Source organism: Scyliorhinus canicula, chromosome 2 (genome assembly GCF_902713615.1).
Source record: "Scyliorhinus canicula chromosome 2, sScyCan1.1, whole genome shotgun sequence".
Taxonomy (NCBI): Eukaryota; Metazoa; Chordata; class Chondrichthyes; order Carcharhiniformes; family Scyliorhinidae; genus Scyliorhinus; species Scyliorhinus canicula.
In genome coordinates, this window is record NC_052147.1 from 154,769,158 (window position 1) to 154,793,138 (window position 23,981).

The 23,981-nt window shown below is 46.9% G+C and overlaps 1 protein-coding gene across 4 annotated transcripts in view; it reads left to right on the plus strand.

Annotated features, from left to right (window-relative positions):
• traf3ip1 (TNF receptor-associated factor 3 interacting protein 1) overlaps positions 1–23,981 on the plus strand; it is a 225,321-nt gene that overhangs the window by 81,049 nt on the left and 120,291 nt on the right. For 2 of the 4 annotated variants that reach the window (XM_038788046.1, XM_038788039.1), the window contains exons 8-9: positions 10,899–10,985; positions 18,575–18,595. In XM_038788046.1, the coding sequence (XP_038643974.1) occupies positions 10,899–10,985; positions 18,575–18,595 (108 nt within the window). The remainder of the gene's footprint in view (positions 1–10,898; positions 10,986–18,574; positions 18,596–23,981) is intronic. The other 2 variants (XM_038788053.1, XM_038788048.1) reach the window with 1 other exon arrangement.

Here is a 23,981-nt window from a genome sequence, read left to right on the forward strand (position 1 = left end):
TGACCACATTATCCACTTGCATTGCCACTTTCATGGAACTATGGACTTGAACGCCCAGATCCTTCTGTATGTCAATGCTCCTCAGGGTTCTGCCTTTTACTGTATAATTCACACCTGAATTTGACCGTCCAAAATGCATCACCCCGCATTTGTCTGGATTGAACTCCATCTGCCATTTCTCTGCCCAACTCTCCAATCTATCTATATTCTGCTGTATTCTCTGACAGTTCGCTATCTGCAACTTCACCTATCTTAATGTCATCTGCAAATTGGCTAATCAGACCATCTACATTTTCCTCCAGATCATTTATTTATATTACAAACAACAGTGGTCCCAATGCTGATCCCTGTGGAATGCCACTAGTTACAGATCTCCATTCTGATAAACTCCCTTCCACTGTTGCTCTCTGTCTCTGTTGCCAAGCCAGTTCTTTATCCATCTAGCGAGACACCTTGAATCCCATGCAACTTTACTTTTTGTACCAGTCTGCCATGAGGGACCTTGCCAAATGCCTCACTAAATTCCATGTAGACGACATCCACAGCCTTTTCCTCTTCAATTAATTTTGTCACCTCCTCAAAGAAACTCTATAAAGTGGTAAGACATGACCTTACCTGCATAAATCCGTGTTGCCTATCACTAACAAGTATATTCGCTTCCAAATGTGAATAAATACTGTCCCTCAGAATCTTCTCCAAGAGCTACCCCACTACTGATGTCAGACTCACTGGCCTATTACCTGGATTATACCTGCTTCCCTTCTTAAACAAAGAACATAAGAACATAAGAACATAAGAACTAGGAGCAGGAGTAGGCCATCTGGCCCCTCGAGCCTGCTCCGCCATTCAATTAGATCATGGCTGATCTTTTGTGGACTCAGCTCCACTTTCCGGCCCGAACACCATAACCCTTAATCCCTTTATTCTTCAAAAAACTATCTATCTTTACCTTAAAAACATGTAATGAAGGAGCCTCAACTGCTTCACTGGGCAAGGAATTCCATAGATTCACAACCCTTTGGGTGAAGAAGTTCCTCCTAAACTCAGTCCTAAATCTACTTCCCCTTATTTTGAGGCTATGCCCCCTAGTTCAGCTGTCACCCGCCAGTGGAAACAACCTGCCCGCATCTATCCTATCTATTCCCTTCATAATTTTAAATGTTTCTATAAGATCCCCCCTCATCCTTCTAAATTCCAACGAGTACAGTCCCAGTCTACTCAACCTCTCCTCATAATCCAACCCCTTCAGCTCTGGGATTAACCTAGTGAATCTCCTCTGCACACCCTCCAGCACCAGTACGTCCTTTCTCAAGTAAGGAGACCAAAACTGAACACAATACTCCAGGTGTGGCCGCACTAACACCGTATACAATTGCAACATAACCTCCCTAGTCTTAAACTCCATCCCTCTAGCAATGAAGGACAAAATTCCATTTGCCTTCTTAATCACCTGTTGCACTTGTAAACCAACCTTCTGTGACTCATGCACTAGCACACCCAAGTCTCTCTGAACAGCGGCATGTTTTAATATTTTATCGTTTAAATAATAATCCCGTTTGCTGTTATTCCTACCAAAATGGATAACCTCACATTTGTCAACATTGTATTCCATCTGCCAGACCCTAGCCCATTCACTTAACCTATCCAAATCCCTCTGCAGACTTCCAGTATCCTCTGCACTTTTCGCTTTACCACTCATCTTAGTGTCATCTGCAAACTTGGACACATTGCCCTTGGTCCCCAACTCCAAATCATCAATGTAAATTGTGAACAATTGTGGGCCCAACACGGATCCCTGAGGGACACCACTAGCTACTGATTGCCAACCAGAGAAACACCCATTTATCCCAACTCTTTGCTTTCTATTAATTAACCAATCCTCTATCCATGCTACTACTTTACCCTTAATGCCATGCATCTTTATCTTATGCAGCAACCTTTTGTGTGGCACCTTGTCAAAGGCTTTCTGGAAATCCAGATATACCACATCCATCGGCTCCCCGTTATCTACTGCACTGGTAATGTCCTCAAAAAATTCCACTAAATTAGTTAGGCATGACCTGCCTTTAACGAACCCATGCTGCGTCTGCCCAATGGGACAATTTCTATCCAGATGCCTCGCAATTTCTTCCTTGATGATAGATTCCAGCATCTTCCCTATTACCGAAGTTAAACTCACTGGCCTATAATTTCCTGCTTTCTGCCTACCTCCTTTTTTAAACAGTGGCGTCACGTTTGCTAATTTCCAATCCACCGGGACCACCCCAGAGTCTAGTGAATTTCGGTAAATTATCACTAGTGCATCTGCAATTTCCCTAGCCATCTCTTTTAGCACTCTGGGATGCATTCCATCAGGGCCAGGAGACTTGTCTACCTTTAGCCCCATTAGCTTGCCCATCACTACCTCCTTAGTGATAACAATCCTCTCAAGGTCCTCACCTGTCATAGCCTCATTTCTATCAGTCGCTGGCATGTTATTTGTGTCTTCCACTGTGAAGACCGACCCAAAAAACCTGTTCAGTTCCTCAGCCATTTCCTCATTTCCTCATTTCCCATTATTAAAACTCCCTTCTCATCCTCTAAAGGACCAATATTTACCTTAGCCACTCTTTTTTGTCTTATATATTTGTAAAAACTTTTACTGTCTGTTTTTATATTCTGAGCAAGTTTACTCTCATACTCTATCTTACTCTTCTTTATAGCTTTTTTAGTAGCTTTCTGTTGCCCCCTAAAGATTTCCCAGTCCTCTAATCTCCCACCAATCTTTGCCACCTTATATGCCTTTATATTTCCTTCAATTTGATACTCTCCCTTATTTCCTTAGATATCCACGGTCGATTTTCCCTCTTTCTTCCGTCCTTCCTTTTTGTTGGTATAAACCTTTGCTGAGCACTGTGAAAAATCGCTTGGAAGGTTCTCCACTGTTCCTCAACTGTTCCACCATAAAGTCTTAGCTCCCAGTCTACCTTAGCTAGTTCTTCTCTCATCCCCTTGTAATCTCCTTTGTTTAAACACAAAACACTAGTATTTGATTTTACTTTCTCACCCTCCATCTGTATTTTAAATTCCACCATATTGTGATCGCTCCTTCCGAGAGGATCCCTAACTATGAGATCATGAATCAATCCTGTCTCATTACACAGGACAAGATCTAGGACCGCTTGTTCCCTCGTAGGTTCCATTACATACTGTTCTAGGAAACTATCGCGGATACATTCTATAAACTCCTCCTCACGGTTGCCTTGACCGACCTGGTTAAACCAATCGACATGTAGATTAAAATCCCCCATGATAACTGCTGTACCATTTCTACATGCATCAGTTATTTCTTTGTTTATTGCCTGCCCCACCATAACGTTACTATTTGGTGGCCGATAGACTACTCCTATCAGTGACTTTTTCGCCTTACTATTCCTGATTTCCACCCAAATGGATTCAACCTTATCCTCCATAGCACCGATGTCATCCCTTACTATTGCCCGGATGTCATCCTTAAATAACAGAGCAACACCACCTCCCTTACCATCCACTCTGTCCTTCCGAATAGTTTGATACCCTCGGATATTTAACTCCCAGTCGTGACCATCCTTTAACCATGTTTCAGTAATGGCCACTAAATCATAGTCATTTACGATGATTTGTGCCACCAACTCATTTACTTTATTCCGAATACTACGAGCATTCAGGTAAAGTACACTTATGTTGGTTTTTTTTACCTCTGTTTTGAATCTTAACATCTCTAGTTTTATTCCTTTTGTTATTACTGGGCCTATTCATTGTGCTCCCCTCAGTCACTGTACCTTGTACTGTCGCCCTTATGGATTTCTGACTATGTCTTCTCTGCCTTGCACTTTTCCCCTTACTTCCTTTTGTTTCTGTCCCTGTTTTACTACCTTCCAACTTCCAGCATTGGTTCCCATCCCCCTGCCACATTAGTTTAAACCCTCCCCAACAGCTCTAGAAAACACCCCCCCCTAGGACATCGGTTCCAGTCCTGCCCAAGTGCAGACAACATTGGCTATTCTCCAATCCTCTGGAACCTCACCTGTGGTCAAAGGTGATGCAAAGATATCTGTTAAGGCCCCAGCTATGTCCTCTCTTGCCTCCCTCAGTAACCTGGGATATATCCCATCCGGCCCAGGGAACTTGTCTATCTGAATGCATTTTTAGATATCCACCACCTCCTCCTTTATTATGCTGATATGTCCCAGAGTATTCACACACCAATCCCGAACCTCAACATCCATCATGTCCATTTCCTTGAATACCGATGCAAAGTACTCATTAAGGCTCTCACCCACTTCCTCTGACTCCACCATAACATTCCTCTATTGTCCTTGAGTGGCCTACTCTTTCCCTACTACTCTCTTGCTCCTTATATATGTATAATAGGTCTTGGCATTTTCCTTGACCCTGCTTGCCAATGACATTTCAAGGCCATTTTTAGACCTCCAAACTCCCAGTTTGAGTTTGTTCCTACTTTCCCTATATTCTTCAAAAGCTTTGTCAGTTATTAGTTGCCTAGACCATGGGCGGGATTCTCCGTTGGCTAACTCCGAAACGTAATTGGGCGGAGAATAGCTTCCGACGCCAAAATCGCAGTGGGTGCCAATTTGATGCCAACTTGCAATTTTCCGTCACCACAACAGCGGTGTCTGAGAGGTCCGGAACGCACGTCCAGTAAACACAGATTGCATGTAATTAGCGGGCCTGACCTGGTATTCTCTGGGGCCTCCGCGATGATCCGCCTCTGATGGGCCGAGTTCCTGACGGCGCAGTTCACTTGTGCTTTTAAAAATCATGAAACAGGTGCCGTGTCTGCTGAGGGAGAGAGAGGCGATACGGAAAGTGAACATCGTGATCATTTGCTGACAGTTGTACCGCTGGCCAGCGGGCTTCTGCCAGGGATTGGGGGGGGGGGGGGGGCAAAATGAGGGTAGCAAGGAGGTGAGCTGTGGGGTCGGGGTGGGCAAGCATGGAGCACCATTGCCGCAGCTGGAAAGGCAACATGCAGCTACGCATGCCGCTGACAGCCCACTGTGAACGTAAGGCCACAAATCATATAGGTGTCCCTCCAGGCCACACCCCTCAGGTACCCTCTGGCCCCAACTGACCCATCAGCTGTTTGGGCGCACTCCAGCACAACCAGTGCCATCTTGTTGGCTGGGATGAGTGTATGTGGTGATTGGGGCAGCCCGGTAGCACAGTGGTTAGCACTGTTGCTTCACAGCACCATGGTCCCTGGTTCAATTCCCAGCTTGGGCCACTGTCTGTGTCGAGTCGGCATGCTCTCCGTGTCTGCGTGGGTTTCCTCCGGGTGCTCCGGTTTCCTCCCACAAGTCCCGAACACGTGCTGTTAGATAATTTGGACATTCTGAATTCTCCCTCTGTGTACCCGAGCAGGTGCCGGAATGTTGCAACTAGGGGCTTTTCACAGTAACTTCATTGCAGTATTAATGTAAGCCTACTTGTGACAATAAAAGTTATTATTATTGAAGTGTGTATATGCGGCTGCCGCTTGTCAGCCTCCCGAGTGTTGAATCCTGCACTACTTTTCAATGGAATCGATCGTGGTCCACGTGGTGCCGGTGCTAGCCCCTCCACAGTTGCTGAATCGATCCAGGTTTGCCGCCAATTTTGCTATCGTGAAAGTCAATGAATCCTGTGTCAGCGTCAACACTTAGTCTCAGAAACGGAGAATTCCGCCCCTTAAGTATGCTTCCTTTTTCTTTTTGAAGAGTCTCTCAATTTCCCCTGTCATCCATGGTTCCCTAATCTTTCCATTTCTGTCCTTCATTTTCGCAGGGGCATGCCTGTCCTGCACTCTAATTAACTTATCTTTAAAAACTCCCACATAGGCAGCACGGTGGCGCAGTGTGTTAGCACTGCGGCCTCACGGCGCCGAGGTCCCAGGTTGGATCCCAGGTCTGGGTTACTGTCCGTGTGGAGTTTGCATATTCTCCCCGTGTTTGCGTGGATTTCACCCCCACAACCCAAAGATGTGCAGGCTAGGTGAATTTGCCACACTAAATTGCCCCTTAATTGGAAAAAATGAATTGGGTACTCTAAATTTATAAAAAAAACCTCCCACATATCAAATGTGGATTTACCCTCTGTGGTGAATGTATTCACCTGAGTATGAATAGTCTGTATACTACTGTGACCTATGACTGGAAATGATAATACGGTCTACCTCCAGGTACTGTACTGGAACCCCGGTGGGCTCCGCCTCTGGCTCCGCCCTCCCCGGGGCGATACATAGACCGGCACTCATTTGTTCAGCAGATACTGGCAGGCAAGTTCCTGTATAATAAAGCCTTATGTTCACTCGTTCTCACAGTCTCGCAGTGAATTGATGGTATGTCAATTTATTGTCCAGCGACATCACCATGGAAGCGGCTCTAAAGCCAGATAAACTCGAACTCGACGCACGAGCAACAGAGGCTAGGGAGATCTTCTACCACTGGCTTCACTGTTTTGAGGCCCTCCTCGACTCCTCCGCAACGCCTCTCTCCGAAACCCTCAAGCTGTGCCTCCTCCACGCACGGGTGAGCCATCGAATCTCCGTAATGATAGAGAAAGCTGCCACGTACGAGGTGGTGATTGTGACCCTGAAGGCGGATTTCGTGAAGCCCATAAATGAGGTGTTCGCGCGACACCTCCTCACTACTTGCCGTCAACGCGCCGAGAAATCGCTGGACGAGTACCTCGAGAACCTGACCCTACTCGCGAGGAGCTGCAGCTATCGAGATGTGACGGCCGAGGGGCACATGAAGCTCCAGATCCGGGACACCTACGTGGCTGGGGTCCGGTTTGACTACAGCAGGCAGAACCTGCTGGCAAACGGGACCACTGACCTGCAGGACATGGTAAAACTAGCCACCTTGTTAGAGGTGGCCTACCAGAGACTCAGCGCGTTCCCTGCAAACCCAGCGAACCCCTCCTGGGCACCACCGACGCAGCCCACACCAGACCCGACCATGTCACAGGCCTGTGCAGCGCGGCTGCTTGTCCAGACCAGGGAACCGCAGTGCTACTTCTGCGGTCAGGGTCAACACCTCTGGCAGCGTTGCCCAGAGTCTGTCTGGGCCAACATAAAGCCCAGAAGTCGAAATCTTACCAGGCCCGACCCATGAACTCTCAGGCCCGCAGACCCCGCAATGTGGCTGTGTGCCTGCCGGGAACGCCCCCTTCAGACTCGTCACCAGACTCGTGCGACTCGTGGGGGCCGCCATCTTGGCCACCGGCTTCAACAGCGACCGACACGTGCGACCGATGGAGGCGCCCAGCTTGGTCGTCATCTTCGACCCAGCCCGACACGTGCGACTCGTGGGGGTCTCCATTTTGTGACCCCGATACCTCCGACCACGTAGGCTACCTGCAGCTTGGCGCAGTCACCCTCGATCAGTCGCGGCCCAAGCACCTGAAAAGTTCTATGATGGTCGTCCGGGCCAATGGGCACGAGACTCCCTGTCTTTTCGACTCCAGGAGCACGGAGAACTTCGTTCACCCTGACACGGTAAGGCGCTGCTCCCTTCACATCTACCCTGCATCCCAAACACTCTCCCTTGCCTCCGGATCCCATTCGGTACAGATCCGGGGGTACAGTATTGCGAACCTCGTGATGCAGGGCTCTGAGTATGTCCATTTTAAACTGTACGTCCTCTCTCACCTCTGCGACCCCTACTGCTTGGATTAGACTTCCAATGCAGTCACTGAAGTCCGACCCTACAGTTCGGCGGACCCTAACACCCCCTCACGGTATGTAGCCTCGCGACCCTTAAGGTGCCCCCCCCCCTGCTCTTCGCGAACCTCACCCCCGACTGTATGCCTGTCGCCACCAGGAGCAGGCGGTACAGCGCACAAGACATGATTTTTATCACGTCAGAGGTCCAGCGACTCTTGAGGGAGGGGGTCATTGATGCCAGCAAGAGCCCCTGGAGTGCACAAGTGGTAGTTGTCAGGACCGGGGAAAAGATCTGGATGGTGGTGGGCAATAGCCAAACCATAAACCGGTTCACGCAACTGGATGCGTACCCCCTCCCCCGCATTGCGGAGATGGTCAACCAGATCGCACAATACCGGGTTTTCTCCACGGTGGATCTGAAGTCTGCTTCACCACCAGCTCCCGATTCGCCCGGAAGATCGCCACTACACGGCTTTTGATGCAGCCGTCCAACTCTTCCAATTCCTCAGGGTCCCTTTCGGCGTCACTAATGGACTCTCGAACTTCCAGAGAGCGGTGGACCAAATGATGGACCAGTATTGGCTGCGGCTACATACCCGTACTTGTACAATGTTACCATCTGCGGCCATGATCAGCAGGACCATGACGCCAACCTCCAGAGGTTCCTCCAGGCCGCCCAATCCCTCGACCTCACATATAACAAAGAGAAGTGCGTTTTCCGCACAACCCGGCTAGCCATCCTCGGCTATGTTGTGGAAAACGGAGTCCTAGGGCTCGACCCCGACCGTATGCGCCCCGTCATGAAACCTCCCACTCCCCACAGCCTCAAAGCCCTCAAACGATGCCTGGGGCTATTCTCCTACTATGCCCAGTGGGTCACCAACTATGCGGACAAAGCCCGCCCACTTATTAAAACGACTACATTTCCCCTGACTCTGAGGCCCGCTAGGCCTTCCGCTGCATCAAAGCCGATATCACTAAGGTCGCAATGCATGCGGTGGACGAGTCCGTCCCCTTCCAGGTCGAGGGCGATGCGTCAGACGTCGCACTGGTTGCCACACTCAACCAGGCGGGCAGGCCAGAGCATTCTTTTCTAGAACCCTCCATGCTTCCGAGATCCAACATTCTTCGGCCGAGAAGGAATCGCAAGCCATAGTGGAAGCTGTGCGGCACTGGAGGCACTACCTAGCCGCTAGAGGTTCATCCTCGTCACCGACCAGCGGTCAGTTGCCTTTAAGTTTGACAACGCACAACGGGGCAAAATTAAAAATGACAAAATCTTGAGGTGGAGGATCGAACTCTCCACCTACAATTACGATATCAAGTATCGTCCTGGGGAGCCTAACGAGCCGTCAGATGCCCTGTCCCGCGGCACATGTGCCAGCGCGCAAGATGACCAACTTCGGGCTATCCACGATAACCTCTGTCACCCAGGGGTCACCTGGCTTAGCCACTTTATTAAGGCCCGCAATCTGCCCTACACCACCGAGGAGGTCAGGGCCATGACCAAGGACTGCCAAGTCTGCAAACCACACTTCTATCGGCCAGACAAGGCCCACCTGGTAAAGGCCTTCCGGCCCTTTGAGCGTCTCAGTATTGACTTCAAAGGGCCCCTCCCCTCCAGCAACCGTAATATATACTTCCTGACTGTCATTGACGAGTACTCCCGCTTCCCCTTCGCTGCCCCCTGCCCCGACATGACCTCTGCCACTGTTATAAAGGCACTGCACAGCATCTTCACACTGTTTGGTTTCCCTGCGTACGTCCACAGTGACCAGGGCACATCGTTTATGAGCAATGAGCTGTGTCAGTACCAGCTCAGTAAAGGCGTCGCCTCGAGCAGGACTACGAGCTATACCCCGCATGGAAACGGGCAGGTGGAGAGGGAGAACGCGACGATATGGAAGGCCGTCCTTCTTGCCCTCCGGTCTAGAAGTCTCCCGATCCTCCGCTGGCAGGAGGTCCCCCCCGACACCCTCCACTCCATTTGATCACTCCTCTGCACAGCCACGAACGAGACCCCTCACGACCGTTTGTCTTCCCTAGGAAGTCCATCTCTGGTGTCTCTTCCATCCTGGCTGACAACTCCGGGACCTGTCCTTCTCCGGAAGCATAAGAGGAGCCATAAGACCGACCCCCTGGTCGAGAGGGTCCAGCTGCTACACGCCAACCCCCAGTGCGCCTACGTCGTTCACCAGGGCGGACGGCAAGATACGGTCTCCCTATGGGACCTGGTGCCAGCTGGTTCCCCTGCCAATGTGCCCCCCCCCCCACAGCCTACTGCCGCGCCCCTTACGCCCCCCCCCCCCCCCCCCGGTCTCCTGTATTGTCCCGCGCCTGCACTGCCGCCACTCACCAACCCCCTGCCTACCACAACCTCTCGATTGTCTCTGACATGCCGGACTGAAGCTCCAGGCAACATGCCCCCGGAGTCACCATCTGCAACAACTGTGCCCGCCGCATCGCCAGAGCTGAGGAGGTCTAAAAGAACGATCTGGCTCCAGACAGACTGAATATTTGATGGCCCCACGTCAACCCCGCTGGACTTGATTTATTTAACAGGAGGTGAATGTGGTGAATGTATTCACCTGAGTATGAACAGTCTGTATAGTACTGTGACCTATGACCAGGAAATTATAATACGGTCTACTTCCAGGTACTGTACTGGAACCCCAGTGGGCTCCGCCTCTGGTTCTGCCCTCCCTGGGGCGATATATAGACCTGTGGGCGGCACTCATTTGTACAGCAGACACTAGAAGGCAAGTTCCTGAATAATAAAGCCTTATGTTCACTCGTTCTCAAAGTCTCGCAGTGAATTGATGGTATATCACCCTCAAACAGCCGCACCCAATCCACATTTTCCAGCTCTTGCCGAATTCTGTTATAGTTAGCTTTCCCCCAATGTACCAACTTTGCAGAAGTGCTTTCCCTGGAAAATCTGGTTAGAATTGAGAACTCTGTGTGAGGAGTGTGCGCCAAATAACTACACACCCCAACAGAAAGACAGGTAGTTTAAACCCACACAAGCGTTAAGCCATTTATTTGGGGAGGGGGGGAAATATGTTCTGCTTTTGCTCAATCCTTTCCAATCAAAACAGAATATTGAATTGACAGTCAGACAATAAATTATTTTTTTTATGTTGAAATATGATGAAATGTTTTTACGAGTGACTTGTAACACTGATTTATTCTTTCTGTCAATGTCTGTCAGAGGAAGAGAGAGAATCTAATACATCAGTTAGTCAGCAAGAGATGTTAGCGCAAAAACCTGAGAAAGAGACCATTATAAACAAGCTAGGTAAGATCGGGACAGATTGATCTCTGAATAGACTTTATGAATAGCAATAGACAGAAAACTGTTAGTATATAATTCTGTGATGCTATTAGTTTAAAGCTAAAATTAAATAATTTATCATTTTAATAATTGGAAATTTCATGTTGCTGCTGATTTACATATCTTTAAAGTACAAAATTAAAGCACAGCCTCCAAATTATGCAGTAGAAATCTAGTGTACAAATGTTTAATTTCTCAATAAAAATGTATTTCACCCCATTTTAATTTTGACTTTCATTCATGTAGTTTATTCTTCAAGTAGCTCAGCAGAGATAGTAACCTGATTTAGATGAACAGTTTAGTGCATACTCAAATGGTTTAGCTCATTCAGCTAAATCGCTGGCTTTTAAAGCAGACCAAGCAGGCCAGCAGTACGGTTCGATTCCCGTACCAGCCTCCCCGGACAGGCGCCGGAATGTGGCGACTAGGGGCTTTTCACAGTAACTTCATTGAAGCCTACTCGTGACAAGCGATTTTCATTTTCATTTTCAAATAGCATGAAATTTCTCCCTTGAGTAACTCACCATCCATGTGTATGATCATATGCACAGTGAATTAAAAATCCTGCAGTGATTTAAAAAAAAAGAATACGGGTGGAATTCTCACGTATTGAGACTTGAGTGCCATGGCAGGCTAGGAACATGTACGTTTCTCGCTGCAGAAGCCGGCAGGAAAACACGGCGCATAGACGGTACTGTAGCTCAGTGGTTAGCACTGTTACATCACAGCGCCAGGGACCTGGGTTCCATTACTGGTTGGGGTCACTGTCTGTGCAGTGTCTGTATGTTCTACCCATGTCTGCGTGGGCTTCCTCCGGGTGCTCCGGTTTCCTCCCACAAGACCTGAAAGACGTGCTTGTTAGGGGAATTGGGCATTCTGAATTCTCCCTCAGTGTACCTGAACAGGTGCCGGAGTGTGACGAGTAGGGGATTTTCCCAGTAACTTCTTTGCAGTGTTAATGTAAGCCTACTTGTGACACTAATAAAGATTATTATCATCTTCTGGCCCCGACTTTATTAATTACGTATCTGGGTGTTTTACATTGTATTCAGTGATGGGGCAGGCCTGGATGGTACATAGTCTGCTGTTGTGTCTGGGTGCCATATTGAAACGGTGTCCAACATTAGTAAAGAAAGAAGATGAACCTCCTGAGAACGGTGATGGACCTCCGGAACATTCTGAGGCTGGAAGATGGACCTCCTCCAGGACACCCACCCACTGCTGTGGTGTTCCAGGGTTGTGGGTGGTCTCAATGGTGGACTCCAGAGGCAGTCCCAGGCATTGTTTTTAAAAAACATATTTTTATTCTCCTTTTTCACATTTTCATCAAATTTCCACCCACCAACAAATAATCAACGGTAACAAATACAATGGCAATCCCCTGGCCAACAATCTCTTTATCCCACCCTCCCCGAAACAGCCCCCAACATTTTAAATGCAAAACACAGAAAAAAAAGAATCAGGAATCCACCATCAACCCATATGTTGGAGGGAAGAAAAACCTCAAAGTCTGTTCTCGACCGCGTGGTGTTGGTAAAACTTTGTTTAATTTGGAAAAACTGTGTGCACACAGGAGAGATAAATTCTGCGACTATCCTTGTGCTCGCAAAAATCAGCTCTGCCTGTCCTCAGAATTACATGCATATATATTTAAAGTTCTTTGGAGTCACAAGCCGGTATTGACGTCACTAAATCATTCGGAACAATACAAAGTGATCAGAATGCATATTTTCTGGTCCCCGTAATGGGAAAACGATTAAAGAATACAATGTTTCCGTACAATCTCATGGGTTTGTGCTTAACATATTTAACTTCGAGAAGAGGTGCGAGCGAATGTGTTGGACAATGGATCCCTTAGACTTACTGGGGCCTTCAGTGTTTCCTTTTTCATATTCAAATGCTCTGTGAGATGATGAAATCATTTCCAATGTGGGTGACTTTAACCCCTTGCTTGCTGGTTTTCCCTTGGTATATGTTTAACCACTTGCTTGCTGGTTTTCCCTTGATACATATAGCAATTTAACCCCTTGCTTGCTGGTTTTCCCTTGACACATGTAGCAATTTCGTCCGCTAAGACCATACATAATCATCAATAACCTATACACTCCCAAACCCCTTCGGACGATCAGCGAGGCGAAGGCTAAGACATCTGCCTCCAACCCCGGCTGATCCGACACCCGTATATGGATTGTAGGGGAGCTGGCTCAAGTCCCACGTGCACCACCTTTGAAACTACCCTGAAGACCTCCCTCCAGTACCCCTCCAGTTTTGGACAGAACCAAAACGTATGAACGTGATTTGCACCCCCCACCCCAGCGTCCACCCCCTCAAAGAGTCAGCTCATCCTTGTGAGATGTGCCCTATACACCACCTTCGACTGTATCAACCCCAACCTCGCGCTCAAAGTTAAGGCATTCACTCGCTGGAACATCTCGCGCCACAACCCGTCCCAGGCATTGTTCAGATGAGTCCTGACATCTGCACGTCAAGTTGTTCCGAATGTGTTTCCCCAGCGGAATCACAGAGAATCTGTCGTGGGGTGTTGGGGGGGGGGGGGGGGGTGGTTTGAGGGCCTTCATCCACATGAAAGGGATTCAAATGATGCTTACACTGGTCTCTGGCAGATCTTCCAACCTGTCATGGTGGGCACCAGCGGAAAATACTGCCGTAAATTCACATCTGTGTCAAACCAATTATTGGGCTCCCACATTCAAACACATTGGCGGGGGCTTGGGAGAATCCCAGACTCTCTCTCTCTCTCTCTCTCTATAAATTATGGGTCATAAGCTCCAAAGCACCAATGAGGACTGTGGGATCGGATAATCTGACAGGACAGTTCTGCGACTGGCCCTGAGGCACCATGATAGGTGTGTGCATGATTGGGTAGCACTTGCTGAGCAATTCTAAGTGTGCCAAAAGCTACATTATCAACCAATCTAAGATAATTGGTGGACCTTGTAACATGGCACATTTACACTTTTTGGAAGTGGCATACATTCATGTGCAGGGATCTTTCACTGCAAACAAAAGGAACATGTTCAAACTTTAAAAAAATAAATTTAGAGTAACCAATTATTTTTTCCAATTAAGGGGCAATTTAGAGTGGCCAATCTACCTATCCTGCACATCTTTGGGTTGTGGGGGTGAAACCCCCCGCAGACACGGGGAGAATGTGCAAACTCCACACGGACAGTGACCCAGGGCCGGGATTCGAACCCGGGTCCTCAGCGCCGTAGGCAGTAATGCTAACCACTGTGCCACCATGCTGCCCCAACATGTTCAAACTTTGGACTATTTTTGAATTACCTGGGTGCTTGGGAAGCTCCTTATTTTCCCCCCATTGCTTTCTCCATCATAATGCCGTGGCTAATCAGAGTCAACTTTCCAACCAATCAGTATGCTTTTCTGTTGTCGTTGAAACTATTGTGATCATTTGAAATTTGATATCCTTGCATTTGTCATTTTAAGTCCAAGATCAAACGTTTTGGCAACATGTCTCTCCAGCAATATTCTAGTTCTGTACTACCAAGTGACATTGAATATGCATGGAAGCTGAAGGTTAAAGCCATCTCCTGAAAGTGGAATGTATTGCAACTGGGTTTGCTACCTTCCGCATTTTATACTCAACTTGACATTTATGTAGAGCACAATATATTCATTTGAAATTGAAAATGAAAATCGCTTATTGCCACGAGTAGGCTTCAATGAAGTTACTGTGAAAAGCCCCTAGTCGCCACATTCCGGCGCCTGTCCGGAATTATATTATATTTGTATTATATATGTTATAACCTGCCTGTATACTATTGGCTGGGGACTATTGGGTATCCCATAACTCTTAGGGAGTATGAGCTCCCCCAATGAGGCTGGTGGGGAAATCATTAGCAGTTTTACTTGCATAAATAGAGCTGGCCAGTGTGGTACCAGCTAGAGGAGTAAAGCAGTGGTGAAGTACTACTGCTATATATATAAAATTGTAAATAAAGTTATTTTCTTTTGACTCTACCAACTCGTGCTGGAGTCTTCGTGGCCCTCACAAAAATATATATATTTTGACCGGGAGCCAAGACCTCACTATATTTTTTTAAATATTAAATATGCATAACCAATTTATAAACTCTGTTAAATTGGATAAAGACCGACAATGACAGAAGCCATTGCTGGCTATGACTCAAATACTTGGAACTTCCTGGCATTCAGAGTAGCTCCTATTTTCATTATTCCTGAAGCTACGTTAACAACCCTGTGCGTGCAGGGACCAAATTCAAAAGGAGTTGTACAAAGGCCATTTACATTTCTAAGGTGAGACCCAGCCAACAGCGACAACCTGTCTGTCTGATAAGATAAAGGACCCTGAAATCACCATTGAAATTGCTAATGGTTGAAACATTATCTATCTCAAGGATCTAGACAAAGTAATATACATCCTATGTCCAGTCAAAGTGGAGAAGTGGAACCATGGGTAGACAGTGGCATATTGTCACTAGAATAATCCACAGACAGAGGGATGGCACAGCTCCAGGTACCCGGTTCAGTTCCGGCCTTGGGTGACTGTGTGGAGTTTGCACTTTCTCCCCCTGTCTGCATGGGTTTCTCCCGAATGCTCCAGTTTCCTCCCACAATCCAAAGATGTGCAGGATAGGTGGATTGGCCATGCTAAATGGCTCCTTAGTGTCCAAAAAGCTTAGGTGGGGTTACAGGGATAAGGTGGAGGTCTGGGCTTGAGTGGGGTGCCATTTCCAGGCACTGCTCCAGACCCGATGGAGCAAATGGCCTGCACAGTAAATTCTATGATTCTGTGAGACCTAGGGTAATACTGTGGGGACCGGGCTTGAATCCCCGCAGCAGATAATTTAATGAAAATCTGGAATGAAAAGTCTAATGAGGACCATAAAACCATTGTCGATCATCAAAAAAATCCACATCTGGTTCCCTAGTGCCTTCAGGAAGGAAAATCTGCCACCCTCGAGGGCAATTAGGGATGGGCAATAAATGTTGGCCCAGCCAGCGACATCCACAATCTCTGAATGAATAAAAATTGCCAACCCCCCCCCCCCCCCCCCCCCCCCCCAAACCCCCCTCTGCTGGGGAGGTACCAGTTTTCCTGCCTGTTGTCTTTTATCAGCTGAGCTCTGTCCAGGTTGAAATTGCTTGCCTCCCTGCACTTCACCATTTACACACTGGAACTTCTGAACTTTTCTACCAGTGCCTACAAGAGTAACCATCTCCATGTGCCTATCCCATCATGGAATTCATCTCTACTGGAAAAGTGGATTACCCAGCATCTGTCTTCAACCTGCCGACTCTTTGAAAGCTTACAACTTTGGACTTTTGATTCTGGAATCACTTGAAACAATATTTTTTTTTTCTATGTAGAAGCAAATTACTTTGGATGCTGGAATCTGAAACAAAAGAGAAAATGCTGGAAAATCTCAGCAAGTCTGGCAGCATCTGTAGGGAGAGAAAAGAGCTAACGTTTCGAGTCCGATGACTCTTTGTCAAAACTTTTTTTTTCTGTGCTCTTTGTCTTCTACCTCTTTCTGTTCCCAATTCTATCTTTATTGTGTGAATGGAAAGGAGGCCACGTTGTGACCCTCTTGCTTTTCAGTGTGTGCAAATAAATCAGATCTTTTAGTTAATTGTGTCTCATGTTTGTTGTGGTGTTATTAATAGAAAATTTAATCCCACGAAAACTATGGGGTTGGGTAAATATGCCTCGGTTTTTAAAGGGTAAATCAAAAATCGAAATATCCTTCTGTTTACTCCTGGTTGGAGATGGATAAATCAGGCCTGTTTAAATTAAACCCCTCTCCTGTCTATAAAAAATATTGTGTATTTGTATATATAATAAAGTTCTGTCCCAATTGCAATGACAATAGCAGGCTGTTTGTCACATTAATCAAAATGCAGGATGGATTGCTGCTCAGGTAATCGCTATTGTCACAATGTGCTGAATTATTGTATCAAAACTACTTTTTCTTTCTCTCAAATGGGTGTGGCTTTAACAATGGTTTTAACCATGGTCATGATTACATTCCGTGCTGGTAGTTGTCACAAATTCTTTACCATGGGTCCACGATGACAATCTGTTCCTTGATGCACAACTTGATACATGGATAGGGAAAGCAGCTACCATCTTTGGCCGACTCTCAAAATGTACAGCGAATAACATCAGTCTGATTCTTCAGACAAAGCTGGTAGGTTGAGAATTGTGCTCTCAGCACCTTGCTGTATGAAGGATGGACGACTTAACAGCTATCAAGAAAAGAGGCGCAATGAGTTCCATCTCTGCTGTCTGCAGTGTATTATTGAGATATCCTGACAGGACACAATCACAAATGTGGCAGTCCTCTGAAAGGTAGAGCTCTCAGTTTGTTAGCACACATCCAACATAAATGGCTTCTTAGCTCGGAAGCATCTAGGATGGAAGATGGTCACATACCCAAGGACTTTCTGTCTTGTGTGGTGGCGGGAGCCAAACAACCCGTCAGCCACCCAAAGCTCCGCTTCAGTGATGCTTGTAAGTGTGCCAGAAAGGTCCGAGACAGCACGGTGACAAAGTGGTTAGCACAGTTGCTTCACAGCTCCAGCGTCCCAGGTTCGATTCCCGGCTTGGGTCACTGTCTGTGTGGAGTCTGCATGTTCTCCCCATGTGTGCGTGGGTTTCCTCCCACTGTCCAAAGATGTGCAGGTTAGGTGGATTGGCCATTCTAAATTGCCCTTCATGTCCAAAAAGGATAGGTGTGGTTACTGGGTTACGGGGATAAAGGGGATGGGGTGGAGGCGTGGGGCTTTAAGTGGGGTGCTCTTTCCAAGGGCCAGTGCAGACTCGATGGGCTGAATGGCCGCCTTCTGCACTATAAATTCTATGATTCTATGGATTATTGCATCAGGAAGTCACTAACTGACAAGAGAGGAAAATGATGACACTTCCTATGGGCTAGCATGCACCACGATAATGAGCAATGGAGCAATGCATTGACACTCGGTAGCTTCACGTGTGGCACTTGTGGCAGAACCTGCCTCTTAATGATCAGCCGTCAGCCAAGAAGTGCCACATAAAGACTCCCTAGAAATTGATTTATTTGCTGTTTTTATAATGAAAATGCCCTAATAAGCAAAGAACAGACAAAAAACTAGTTACAGAGCGTTTTGCTCTCAGGCTGCTTGGCTCTTTATGCAGTGATGGCAGTGCTAGGAGCAGAAATGGTGGACAAAATTGCCACTCTCAGAAGAGCTGTGGTGACCTTCTGGGTAATTTTTTTTCAGGACCTTAGGCAGGAAAATGGAGATCCATCATTTTTTGAGTTCCCTTCTATATGAGAAACCAGTCATTATAACAGGAGTGTTTTTAATTGGTTACAGATATCCACCGATCCCCTTTAGATGTATCAATCATTTGTCATCTGATCTGATGCCTTGTCCTTGTGTGTGCTTTCCATTGTTTAGATAATGAATTCTGAATAATTTAGTTGTATTTTGTGTTGAAGTTGAAAATGGAACTAATGATTCAAGCGTCTCACACATCATGCCTATGTTCTATTTTTCCTTTCCAGATGAGTCTGATCTAGAAGGAGGTAAGAACTTACATTTCAGCATTGGCTGTTACTCTGCTTCGAACTGAAAATAAAAAATATTGTAAGCTCACTGATTCAAATGTCTGGTAGCTTGTTTTTAGAACAGATGAGGGAAAACACAATTTTAATTCATGACATCTGAGTTTCACTCTCTGGATATAATTTATGCATTTTGCTGTGCAGCTGAAAATGTGATCTCACTCAACCTCCTCAAAAAATTCTTGTATTCATTATATATTATTCATAGAATTTCATAAAATTTACAGTGCAGAAGGAGGCCATTCAGCCCATTGAGTCTGCACCAGCCCTTTGAAACAGCACCCTACTTAAGCCCAGACCTCCACCCATAATCCAGTAACCCCCCTAACCTTTTGGACACGAAGAGCAATTTAGCATTGCCAATGCACCAAACCTGCACATCTTTGGACTGTGGGAGGAAACCGGAGCACCCGGAGGAAACCCACGCAAAACGGGGAGAAAGTGCAAACGCCACACAGACAGTGACCCAAACCAGGATTCGAACCTGGGCCCCTGGAGCTGTGAAGCAACTGTGCTACCGTGCCGCCCATTATCCTCATTAATTTGGTAAAATTCTCACTACTCAGGAGGTGTGGGTTGAATCCCCACTTCAGTCTAGACTTGCATTTTAATGCTGCAACATGCTCAATACTTTTTGGAAATGCCTTTCTTCAAATGAACTTTTAGGAAATGTGAAAAATTCCCATGACATTGTTTATAGGCATGATGTGGAGATGCTGGCGTTGGACTGGGGTGAGCACAGTAAAAAGTCTTACAACACCAGGTTAAAGTTTGTTTCAAATCATGAGCTTTCGGAGCACTGCTCCTTCCTCAGGTGAATGAAGAGGTAGGCTCCAGAAACATGTATATAGACAAAGTCAAAGATGCAAGACAATGCTTTGAATGCGAGCATTTGCAGGTAATTAAGGCTTCACAGATCAGAGGGAGGGGCAATCCCAGGTTATAATGGTATGAATTGTCTCAAGCCAGGACAGTTGGTAGGATTTTGCAAGCCCAGGCCAGATGGTGGGGAGTGAATGTAATGCAACATGAATCCAAGGTCCCGGTTGAGGCTGTACTCATGTGTGCGGAACTTGGCTATAAGTTTCTGTTCAGCGATTCTGCTTTGTTGCACGTCCTGAAGGCCGCCTTGGGGAACGCTTACCCGGAGATCAGAGGCTGAATGCCCTTGACTGCTGAAGTGTTCCCCGACTGGAAGGGAACATTCCTGTCTGGCGATTGTCACACGATGTCCGTTCATCCGTTGTCGCAGTGGCTGCATGGTCTCGCCAATGTACCATGCTTCGGGGCATTCTTTCCTGCAGCACATGAGGTGGACAACGTTGGCTGAGTCACACGAGTATGTACTGCGAAACTGGTGGGTGATGTTCTCACGTGCAATGGTGGTACCCATGTCGATGATCTGACACGTCTTGCAGAGACGGCAGGATTGTGTGGTGTCGTGGTCGCTATTCTGAAGGCTGGGTAGTTTGCTGCAAACAATGGTTTGTTTGAGGTTGCGCAGTTGTTTGAAGGCAAGTAGTGGGGGTGTGGGGATGACCTTGGCAAGATGTTCGTCTTCATCGATGACATGTTGAAGGCTGCGAAGAAGATGTCGTAGTTTCTCCGCGCCAGGGAAATACTGGACGACGAAGGGTACTCTGTCGGTTGTGTCCCATGTTTTTCTTTTGAGGAGGTTGGAGCGTTTTTTTGCTGTGGCTCGTTGGAACTGTCAATCGGTGAGTCGAGTTCCATATCCCATTCGTTTAAGGGCATCTTTCAGCATCTGTAGATGTCAGTTACGTTCCTCCTGGTCTGAGCAGATCCTGTGTGTACGGAGGGCTTGTCCATAGGGGATGGCTTCTTTAATGTGAAGCTGGAGAAGTGGAGCATCGTGAGGTTATCCGTGGGCTTGCGGTAAAGCGAAGTGCTGAGGTGACCACCCTTGATGGAGATGAGTGTCCAAGAATGCAGCTGATTTTGGAGAGTAGTCCATAGCGTGTCTGATGGTGGGATGGAACTTATTGATGTAATCGTGTAGTCGTTTCAGTGATTTTTTGCCGAGGGGATTACCCCTCTCTATGGATCTGTAAAGACTTAATTACCTGCAAATGCTCACATTCAAAGCATTGTCGTGCATCTTTGACTTTGTCTCGATATAAGTTTCTGGAACCTACCACTTCATTCACCTGAGGAAGGAGCAGGGATCCGAAAGCTAGTGATTTGAAACAAACCTGTTAGACTTTAACCTGGTGTTGTAAGACTTCTTATTGTTTACAGGAACAGAAGTAGATTATGTACCTTGAACAGATCCACCATTTAATTAGTTCATAGCCAATCAATACTGTAAAATCAGTTGTTTCTGCAGCATATCCTTGGAAACCCTCGCCAAATAAAATCTGTTGATTTTATTATTGAATAGTTTAATTGACCCAGTATTCAGAACCTTTGGAGTGTATTCTGGATCTCCAATACCGCCTGTGCATAAAGGTGCTTCTTAATTTCACTTTCAAATGATCTTAAACCATTTGGAATATCTTGATAGTATGATTGCTAAATTTGCTTAAGACATAAAGATGGGGAGGAGAGTAAGTTGTAAGAAGACATAAATATGGAAAGGGACATGGATAGGTTAAGTGAGTGGTGAAAAAATTGACAGGTGGAGCATTATGTGGGAAAATGTGAATTTGTCCACCTTGGCACGAAGAAGAGAAAAACGGTGTATTTGAACGGAGACAGATTGCAGAACTCGTGCAGAGGGATCTGGGTGTCCTGGTGCATGAATCACAAAGTTAGTATGCAGGTACAGCAAGTGATTAGGAAGACAAATGGAATGTTGTCATTTATCTGAAGGGGAATCAAAATAAAAGTAAGGGTGTTTTGCTTCAGTTGTGCAGGACATTGCTGAAACCACACCTGGAATACTGCATACGGTTCTGGTCTCCTTACTTAAGAAAGGGCATAATTGCATTAGAGGAAGTTCAGAAAAAGTTAACTCGACTGATTCCTGGGATGAAGGGGTTATCTTATGAAGATTGGACAAATTGGGCCTGTATCCTTTGGAGTTTATGAGAATGAGAGGCAAACTTATTGAAACATATGAAGTCCTGAGTGGATTTGACAGGGTGGATGCTGAGAGGATGTTTCCCCTTGTGAGAGTGACTAGAACCAGGGGGACAAGGTTAGAAATAAAGGGCCATCCATTTAAAACTGAAATTAAGAGCATTTTGTTTGAGGGTTTTTGGTCTGTGGAATTCTCTTCTCCAGAAAGCAGTGGAGTCTGTTTCATTGGATTTATTCCAGGCTTAGTTAGATAAATTCTTGATTGATAAAGGAGTTAAAAGGATATGGGGGTAGGCAAGAACATAGAGTTGAGGGCACAATCAGATCAGCTATAATCCTATCAAAGGATGGAGGAGGTTTAAGGGGCCTACTGCTCTTAATTTGTATGTTTGTGGGAGTTCTATTTTCACTCAGACAACATCACAAAAAGTGCATTAACTGACTGCCCATTTCATTACTGTTCATGCAATCTTTTGAAGTGCAAAATTAATGTTATATTTGCCTACAAAAGAAAGAATTTGCATTTACGATGCAAATTATCACAGTCTCAGGATATTCCAAGATCCTTGAATTATCTTTTGAACGACTTCCGGTGGCGTGGGTGCGCAGGGCGGCCGCAGCGCGAAGAGCTCACGCCGGTGGCCGCAAGTCGCGGTGATTTCGGGGAAATCCCCGAGTTTCGACGCACCCCCCCGACTACCGTCGGCCTTTGGGGCTGTCGCGAGTAGCCGGCGGGGCCGGTTTAAAAACCGGTGAAGAACCCCGCGCGGGTGTTGGGTCGGCGGGAGCTGAGGTCCTGGGCCCAGCGCGGCGTCGGGGCCAGAGCAGCAGGGGCGGAGCTACGAGGAGGCCGAGGAGGCAGGCCCGAGTCCAGGACACCATGTAAGTGCGGTGTCCCACAACAGATGGCTCCCACCTAGGAGGAAGAAAGAAGGCTGGAACCTAGTCCCAGGGGAGTTCTGGAGGAGTACAGAGGGGAAAGGAAGAGAGCTGGAAGATTTAAAGAAGTTTGGTGAAGTTTTTTTCCATCCCCTTTGTCTTTAAAAAAAAGAATATTTCAGATTGATGAAGGACAGAAGGGTGGAGGGAGAGAGAGGAGAAGAGAAAGAAAGTGAAAAACAATAAGCTGCTAAAGGATGCGAAAAGCAGCGTCGAAGAAAGGAGGAAACGTGGGGTCGCCGCTGAAGGAGAAGACGAATAAAAGTGGTGATAGGATGGTGGAAGCCGAACTGCAAAGCACTATTTACGGTGGAGAAGATGACCGAGGTGATGGCGGTGGAGCTGGAAAAACAGTTTGCGAGGCACATGGAGGCCTGGAAAAAGGAGACAGCGGCCGCATTGAAGTTACTGGTGGAGGAGGCAATCGCCCCGATAATTGCCCCGTTGAAGGTGACGGTGGCAAAGGCATTGACCGAGGTGAGAGAGCAGGGCGAGAAGATGAAAGAAGTGGAGGAAGCCATGTCACGACACAGCGACCAGGTCACCTCGATGGGAGATGAGCTGCGGAGGACTGTGGAGATTAATAGAGGTCTTGGAAAATCGTTTAAGGCGGTATAATTAGAAAATTGTGGGCTTGCCTGAAGGGACAGAGGGCCCAAGGCCAACACAATACTTCGCTAAGAAGTTGGCGGAGCTGATGGAGGAGGGTAAGAGCCCTTCCCAGTACGAGCTAGACCGAGCCCATCGGTCATTAAGGCCGAAGCCCAAAGTGAACGCGCCGCCAAGGGCAGTAATTATCTGCTTCCATAAGTTTTGCATGAAGGAGAAGGTGTTAAACTGGGCAAAGCAGAAGCGGGAGATACTATGGGATGGTACTACGGTCCGGATCTACCAGGACGTGACGGTGGAGTTGGCAAAAAGACGAGCGGCGTTTGGGCGAGTGAAGGCGACGTTGTACAAGAAGGGGGTACGGTTTGGTATGGTGTACCCAGCAAGGTTGAGGGTAACGTATAACGGCAAAGACCTTTATTTTGAGACAGTGGATGCGGCTGAGGCGTTCGTGAAGGCAGAAGGCTTGGGACAGACATGAAGAGCGGAGCTGGAAGAGAGACTGTGGACTGTGTTTGAACAGCCGGAAAATGTATAAATGTTATAACTTTCTTTTTACGGATTTGTATTGTAATCTACTTCTCTTTGTATTGTTATAGAGTTTAAGTTAATGGTGGGTTGATGGGTGCTCGGTGTTGCGACGGTTAAATGTTATGTTAGTGAATTGTATGGGCTGGATTGTTGGGTTTGGTTTTTTTTTCTCTTGGACTGGATGGAAGGGGATGATATGTCTTGGCAGGGGGGAGCCACCCGCACT